At 46.7% G+C, this 8,580-nt stretch overlaps 1 protein-coding gene across 1 annotated transcript; it reads right to left on the bottom strand.

Annotated features, from left to right (window-relative positions):
• Positions 1-753: 753 nt before the first annotated feature.
• Positions 754-4,347, bottom strand: LOC109774239 (probable glucomannan 4-beta-mannosyltransferase 9). The gene is made up of 9 exons (XM_020332948.4): positions 3,862-4,347; positions 3,657-3,755; positions 3,131-3,383; positions 2,495-2,605; positions 2,214-2,350; positions 1,963-2,076; positions 1,679-1,878; positions 1,370-1,564; positions 754-1,297 (listed from the first exon to the last, which is right to left on the bottom strand). Exons 1-9 carry the CDS (start codon positions 4,159-4,161, stop codon positions 1,138-1,140), a joined length of 1,569 nt encoding a protein of 522 aa, XP_020188537.1. The 5' UTR covers positions 4,162-4,347; the 3' UTR covers positions 754-1,137.
• Positions 4,348-8,580: the final 4,233 nt, after the last annotated feature.

Here is an 8,580-nt window from a genome sequence, read left to right as displayed (position 1 = left end):
TAGTATAACAACATAGAACAATCAAAAAATATAGATACATTGGATACATATCATTGCTACCACATCAACTAGGGTAGAATACACAAATGTCGTGTACACAGCGAAATTACAAATTAGTGATAGATTATATTCTAATGATAAAATAGGTGCATGCGGCTTATTCAAGTGCCTCACAAATCGCGCAAATGGTCGCCTATTACACGGCTCACAAACTCTGCATGGGGTAGGGCTACCTATTATTCGTAGTACATACGATGGTTTGCTTCAGTTGCTCTGTTTCGGTAGCAATTGCAGAAAACATGTTTGTGGTTGCAGCATCCATAGCGATGTGTGCTAGTTCTCATTTATTCATGATGAAGTGAAGATATCAAGCCCCATTTATAGAATGGTAGAGTATCTACTTGTACTCCAAGTCTATAGGTCACTTGTCTTACAAATTTGTACCACCACATGTACTTGCCCACAAGGCTCAGTAATATAATCCAAAAAATTTCATAATAGTCATCTCATTATCAAACAGAAGGGAGTGCCAGCGAGTATACACGTGATGCTCACGCCCAGTACCGGTCCACCCCATGTGTGTGTGCTCGTCGGTGCTCCCTCCTATTATCCAGTGAACTCAACAAGAGATAGAGAAGCTAGTCTCCAACAAGCAATGCTTGTATGCTACTAACTCTGTTTGAAATACAATTGCCTTAAAGGAAATATTCCCAAATGCATTTATTTATTGAACTTAACATTCAGCAGGGGTAAAGGGTAAAAGATATAACTGAAGATGTGGGCCAAAGGTGAGGAAACACCGCGCACTTTACTTTCTTCCTTAACAATGGAAGGAGATACTTTTTCTTGCTTATCTGTCTAGAAAAATGGCGAACCTTGGAAAAAGATCATTTCTTTTTGCTACAGTGATGCAGATACTCTAGACAACTTGCTTGATCATCACCGATCTCATGCGTACGACACATTCCTAGCAGCTAAAACACACCCATATACCTATGTGATGTGTTGCTACTGCATTTTTGTCAAAGGACATTACACTCAAGAGAAGGCTTCTTGATCTTATCTTTCATATTGATTATATTATATAGCATGAAACTTGAAAGCATCGAAGACATGTTAAACTCAGAATGGATACCATCATTGTGTGACGAATGTCCCAACATAGCCCACACCGACGATGAAGAAAGCGATGGATTGCATAAGGAGAAAGATGAAGTAATGGTTATTCCCAAATGAAATGCTATAGCATCCGCAAATGAAGAGGTAGGCTGCAACACCAAGCTCCCAAAGATGTAACCTGATTTCATATAATAGTTTAGATAGGAGAATCAAGAAATGCACATGAATTAAGGAAATTATCATTGTGTACCTTTCTCCTATCCCTATCCTCAGCTTTTTCAAAGCTTTACTTGGCATTTTAGTCTTCACAGTGTCACCAAGCTTTTCTGTCACCACCCATTCATTCACCGTGTGTGCCTCCAATAGACCGATGAAGGTGGCCTTTGCTCTATGCAATGACATAACATTCTCAAATAGTGCCCAAAAAATAACTAAGTGAACAGACCTGCAACATTTGACGATTTCTCATGTTAATATGCATCTTTCATTGTCGAAAAGTTAGGAAGCATAGGTTCATCAACTTTTAAACAAATTTCATAGATGTTTAGATGATTGGCACCTTGGAGTCCCAACAACACTGAGAAGGGTGATAATAGCTGGAATATATACGCAACCCCACTTTGGTACCTCAACCTCGGGAACTAAGACCGTGGCCGGGATAACAAGGCAGTAGAACACAAAGGTCACAATGTGTGCGACAACCTTGCGCAGAAAGAAGAAGTTGTAGACCACATGGATTTTCTTCCAAAGTGTCACTTTCTGCATCAAGACATTATATAACTAGTTAGCAAGTAAATTCTGCATGTACTAACGTCCCCCAAAATATAACCTGGTGTAAGTGACCTTATTTCTAATGATCTCCATCACCATTTTCCTGAACAAATTTGCCGGCCCGCATGACCATCTATGTTGCTGGTACCGAAATGCTTTGAACGTACTAGGGAGCTCATTTTTTACCTGAAAACAACAATTACAAGTTCGACACATGGTTCGCTCTACATTTATTTGAACCTCCACAACAATTAACATATAAGTAAGCAGTAGAATGATGCTCTAATGTGGCATGATCTTATAGGTTAATGGTGCATATTTACCTTGAGATCACCAAGGTACACAAATTTCCATCCCTTGAGACTTGCTCGGACAGCCAGGTCCATGTCTTCAACTGTGGTTCGGTCCTTCCAGCCACCTGCCTCATTCAGAGCAGATATGCGCCACACACCAGCGGTTCCTATTCAACAAGTTATATTATTAACTGGAAACAAGGGAAGAACACATATCTATCGCTACAGAAAAAATATAGACAGAATCATGAAAATGATAAAAAGGAAACACACAGAATGCTCCACAAGAGCAAAGTTGAGACCAAGTTTACCATTGAATCCAAAAAAGGCATAGGTCGAAGAGCCCACTTCTTGCTCCACCTTGAAGTGGTAGTCCAAGGACATCTCCTGCATTCTTGTCATCAAGCATTCATCTGCATTCACTGTTCGCACAGAAGCAGCGGCAGCAACAAGAGAAATGTCATCACAATGCAGAAGAAATTCAACCAAAAAAGTAGTAGTACCAAGTAAGTACTATCACGTATCACCAAACAACATCATATCATCAATATGCCATTGCTAAACTAGCCAATGATACTGATACATGTTTCCTTTTAAAGAAGTACCACTTATGTGTAAGTAATTCAGAAAATTATAGTTACAAGGCTAAAGGATTTTTCAGAACTACATAATAGTATATGTGCGAGCACTTTTACGGCCAAGCTAAACTTCCAACTATAAAATAAGTTTAACTCATAAGTGTTCCAACGGTGCATCTGACATTGAAAAATCCATGCTAATAGTTCTAAACTATTTGGAACATAACTAAGTACATACACACGATATACATTTTGTCAAGTAAGACGATTTCAGTTATTGCAATTTCGTCTCAGAGCTCGAGAGGCACAAATAACAATGTTTGCCGTGTTAGTGTGAACAGAACCAATTTATTAGCTTAGTGTACGTACCAAATTTCCAACGGGCCTGCACGAGGGCGATATCGGGGTTGTGGACAAGGAAGGGGACGGAGCGCGACAGGAAGTCGGGCTCCGGCTGGAAGTCGGCGTCGAAGATGGCCACCAAGTCGCAGTCTTTGACGTAGCCGTGCTTCATGGCTTCCTTGAGCGCGCCGGCCTTGTACCCGCGCCGGTTGTTCCGGGTCTCATACTTGATGTTCACGCCCTTCCTCGCCCAGCGCTGGCACTCCACCTGCACCAACTCCTGCACACTCACAAACCATCGTTTTTTCATCTCTCACGTTTGACGGTTTGATTACTGTCAATGCATGCTGGGTGCATCAACAACGCGTGCGAGCTTGTGAAGTTGATGTCAACTTCATACTACAGTATTACTCACGTACGGCATGTGTACTACTACTCCCTCTGTTCACGGCCATGTGGAGTGCTACATATATGCACATTCTACTTGCTCTTTGACCTCGATCTAGCTCCAGACTGCCTATGACAAAAGGTGATCGTTCCCCAATTAATTTACCTTGACGACAGGGTCTGTGGAGTCGTCGAGCACCTGGACGATGATCCGATCGGATGGCCAGGAGAGCCCGCACGCCGCCCCGATCGACAGCTGGTACACCTGCAGATCAATGAGGATACGCAAGCTCAGTCTGTCAGAGAACAGCGAAGTCAGCCAAGGATGCACTGAATATGGAATGCACCGTCGTGCGGATGCACAGTGCTACCTCGCGCTCGTTGTACATGGGAATCTGCACAAGGACCATGGGGTAGGCGGCGCTGCCGAGCTCGGGGTCGTCGCCGTCGCGCATGGGCTCCCACCGGTACTGCAGCTCGGGGCGGCGGCCGAGCAGCCGCAGCGCGAGGACGACCACCGCCATGTACACCTTCTCCGCCAACAGCATCGCGGACATGGCGACGCAGAGCAGCACGGACGCGCGCAGCAGCGGCACGATCACCGGGCCACGGACCTGCTGCCACGCCCCAGAGAACGTTATCCGGGTACCCGGCAGCAGCGCCGCAGCCATCTCGGCACACAATCGCGCGCTTTGCTTTTCTGCGTACGCTCTGCCTCGATCTTACAGAGAAATTGCAGAGCGAAGTGAAGCTTGAATAGTTAATGGCGGGTGCTCGTGCGTTGAGCTCGGAACAATGCGGGTGCCAGTGTTCGGTGGTGGGAGATCGGCGGGGATGCAGATCCTCTGCCTGTACTAACCGCGCTCGAGGGATTTTAACGGCGGGACATGTTGGTACCATATTTTTTTTTAGAAAGACCAGATCTATTATAAAAATTCACCGAAATTACAAAACACCTCAAACATAATAAAAATTACATCGAGGTTCATGGACCACCGAACGACCACCGCCGCCGCCGGAACGAGCCGCCGACGCGTCGCTGTCGCCGCTCCCATACCGGAGCCGGCCTGACCTTGTCGATGATAGCCGGGAAGTCTTCGTACACGTGCCCGGTGCCCCTAAGGACCAAGCGCCCTGGAGTCACAGTCGTCGCTGTTGAATCCTTGAATCGATCTGAAGAACCTAGGACCAAATATCACTGTTGCTTACGCACGACGAGAAACCCTAACCTCGCCGTCCCGAGGAGCTGGCATGAATCTACGCCGGAGCTCTGTCTAATCCGTCCCGACGGACGAACTTGAGAAGGATCGGAGCCCGGAAGACTGACAGGTAAAAGAAGCGCCACCATCCTCCAAATGTCACCCATACGAGGATTAAAACCCTACCTATCTACTAGCCGGATCCACCAGAAATCCCCTCCCTGCCACCGGCCACCGGAGCGACGGACCGAGGAGAGGCAAATCCACGGGCTTGCCGATGAAGATCGAGGGGAGGAAAGTTTTCCCTAATTGCCTTGCAAGAAGTTGATACCACAATTGAGGCTAGGGTGACAAATTGGTACAGTGGCGTCTGTCAGATTCGAACCCGAACGGTTGTGGCACGCGCGTGTAGGCCTAGCCAGCGCGCCACCTTTTGTTACTTGCTTATTATTACATTGGGTTTCTTATTTTTTTTATATGTTTCCGAACCAATCAAATCTCAAACGAAAAATAGTCGGGTGAGTTTTCTATTTTTCAGAAAATTAGGGATTATTAGCTAACCGCAGGAGAAACACGCCGATTGTTTTTTCAACTAATTATATGCCCAACTAGCGGTTTTAGAAATTGGTTATGTTTTTGCTCAATTATATGCCCAACTACCGGTTTTCATTTTTGTTTTCCTCCAAGTCAATGTTTATTTTACATGGATTTAAAAACAAAAAAAAAGGTATCTTGAAATGCATCTGTTCAACTTGCATTCAAAAAATTCAATGCGTTTCTTGAAATGCAAGAATGTTTTTACCCAATAATTTTTAAATGCACGTCGAACATTTTTTGAAATACACATTGTCAATTTTTTGAATGCATGATGAATATTTTAAAAAATACATTTACAATATTTTTAAAAATTGCCCGAGGAGAGTCTTCTTTTTTAACAGAGTATCAAAGTCGCTCACATACACGAGCATACACACCTTATGAACGGAGTCAGCGTAGCATCTTGAGATTTTACGAAGTCACCTTTAGGCGTCTCGCAGTCGACATGATAGGAACGTATTCTCCCATTAAACGAACATCACCGGAAGTCTGAAATAAATCTAGAAATAATACGAACATCAATATCAAGTTCAGAATTTGAACTCTCGTGAAGAGAGGATACCATTCAACCACGGGTTGATTCGCTGCCTGAGAAGAGTCGCTGCTCCAACGGTTTCACGCACTACAGTACACGGAACAGAGCATCGCCGAAAGCACTATTTACTGGAATTCCACTGCACGGACAAGCCACAACTTTGGACGGATGTACATACATGACATTCCATACCCGTGGTACACGACGTCCGGGGACCGGGGTACACACCTCACACGGGACTAAAACAGAAACAAACAAGGCCAGGTACACAGCCACTGCGTGGCGAACGGGTTGATGTGGCCATGTGGGGGAACAAAATGCACGTACCAAGTTTCTAGGCCACGACTCCCCGAGGGTCTCGTACGCTGGCGCAGGTCAGTCAAGCATGGCCGGTCCAGCTACGATCGCCATGAGTTGACTTGGACAGTTCGAAGTCATGTACGTGGAAATCAGGAGCGAGAACTGACCCACTACGAACTTACAGCTCGCCAAACTTTTTGGAACCCTGTATGTGTATATAGGCCGCATCTGCATGGTACACATGCATGCAAAAGGAGTGGAGTATATGCACCAACTATTATACTAACATATCTTTTTCCTCTCGTCTCTGGCGCCTCGAACCCTAGCCGCCGCCAAGAGAGGCCAATCTTCCAGCGCCGTCGTTCCGCGGCTCCCCTCCGCCGGCGACCTCGGTGAGGGGGGTCGTCGGGTCAACGCGTGTTGACCGTTTTTCGTCCCTTGTAGTCTAGGTTTTTAGATTGTTTATCGTCTTAACTTCGGCGGTGACGATGACGGCGCACGATGACGGCACTGAATAAAGATTCTTCGGATCCTTCCCTAACGTGGCCATCTGTCCTATGGTTGGGGATGAATTTGGAAACCAGACTGTTCAAGCAAGGATGGCGTGGCGGCGGCGGCATCCTCGTGGTGGACCTGTCCTCGGACTCCGCCGTTGCGACGGTGTTTGCTCCAGCGTCGGCGCGGAGCTTGGGAGGTAGTCCAGGAGCGGATGCAAATTGTGGTCTGCATCGACGACATCTGAAAGACGGAACGTATGCTGGGTTCGTGGATCGTGGATGGCAGGTATGGTTTCCTCCTTTGGCGTCTTAGTTGTGGTGGGGTGCCAGATCTGGAGTTCGATGGCGTGTCCGGGGTGTTGCCCCAATCTGATTTGTTCAACGGCAAGGGTTTCACTTTTGGTGGGCCACCTTGTATGTCCGCAAAGCTACATATCAACGATGGAGCCGCGTCGAGCCCGGGTGAGGAGGTGGTCCATCATTCTTTTCTTCAATGGCTGCTATGGTGGTGCCGGAGGCAGGTGACGAACGTTGGTGTCAAGCTTAGAGATGTTCTGCTATCTTTTCAGTTTTGTTATGTCGGTCATTACCTAACTTGTACTATGATGTTTATGATATGAATGAGACATGTATTACCATGCAAAAAAATAAAATATGCACCAACTGCTTTTGTAGCTACCTTAATACATTTACAATTCTTAAATGCGCATTAAAGATTTTCCAAAAAAAATTGAACAACTGGTGGCAATCCTGCGTCCGGGAGCCGAGATCTGTTATGGCTGTTGGGGAATGTAGCATGCAATTTCAAAAAATTTCCTATGATCACGCAAGATCTATCTAGGAGATGCATAGCAACGAGACAGAGAGAGTGTGTCCACGTACCCTCGTAGACCGAAAGCGGAAGCGTTATGTTAACGCGGTTGATGTAGTCGAACGTCTTCACGATCCAACCGATCCAAGTACCGAACGTATGGCACCTTCGTGTTCAGCACACGTTCAGCTCGATGACGTCCCTCGAACTCTTGATCCACTAGAGGGTCGGCGGAGATTTCTGTCAGCATGACGGCGTGGCGACGGTGTTGGTGATGTGATCCGCGCAGGGCTTCGCCTAAGAACTACGACGCTATGACCGGAGGAGTAAACTGTGGAGGGGGGCACCACACACGGCTAAGAAACAACTGTTGTGCCTTTGGGGTGCCCCCTGCCCACGTATATAAAGGAGGGGGGAGGAGGAGGCCGGCCCAAGGGGGGCGCGCCAAGAGGGGGCAGTCCTACTAAGACTCCGTTCCTAGTAGGATTCCCCCCTTTCCTTCCAACGGAGAGGGGGAAAGGGGAAAGGAGGGAGAAGCAGAAGGAAAGAGGGGGGCCGCACCCCCTCCCCTTGTCCAATTCGGATTGGGCAAGGGGGGGGGGGGCGCCACCTCCCGTGGCCTGCCTCCTCTCCTCCACTATGGCCCATTAGTCCCATTAACTTTCCCGAGGGGTTCCGATAGCCTCCCGGTACTCCGATAAATCCCCGAACCTCTTCGGAACCATTCCGGTGTCTGTATATAACCTTCCAATATATGAATCTTTACCTCTCGACCATTTCGAGACTCCTCGTCATGTCCGTGATCTCATCCGGAACTCCGAACAAACTTCGGTCACCAAAACACATAACTCATAATACAAATCGTCATTGAACGTTAAGCGCACGGACCCTACGGGCTCGAGAACTATGTAGAAATGACCGAGACACATCTCCGGTCAATAACCAATAGCGGAACCTGAATGCCCATACTAGTTCCTACATATTCTATGAAGATCTTTATCGATCAAACCGCATAACAACATACGTTATTCCCTTTGTCATCAGTATGTTACTTGCCCGAGATTCGATCGTCGGTATCATCATACCTAGTTCAATCTCGTTACCAACAAGTCTCTTTACTCGTTCTGTAATGCATCATCCCGCAACTAACT

The sequence above is a fragment of the Aegilops tauschii genome, chromosome 7 (genome assembly GCF_002575655.3).
Source record: "Aegilops tauschii subsp. strangulata cultivar AL8/78 chromosome 7, Aet v6.0, whole genome shotgun sequence".
Lineage (NCBI taxonomy): Eukaryota > Viridiplantae > Streptophyta > Magnoliopsida > Poales > Poaceae > Aegilops > Aegilops tauschii.
This window is presented reverse-complemented; position numbering and strand designations above follow the sequence as displayed.

Bases quoted from the DNA above. Each gene is read 5' to 3' on its own strand.
- LOC109774239 (XM_020332948.4), bottom strand. From the start codon at position 4,161: ATGGCTGCGGCGCTGCTGCCGGGTACCCGGATAACGTTCTCTGGGGCG. The intron at 2,606-3,130 runs GTACGTACACTA...CTGTGCGAACAG, and splicing joins GCAGGCCCGTTGGAAATTTG to TGAATGCAGATGAATGCTTG. The intron at 1,879-1,962 runs GTCACTTACACC...GTCTTGATGCAG, and splicing joins TGGAGATCATTAGAAATAAG to AAAGTGACACTTTGGAAGAA.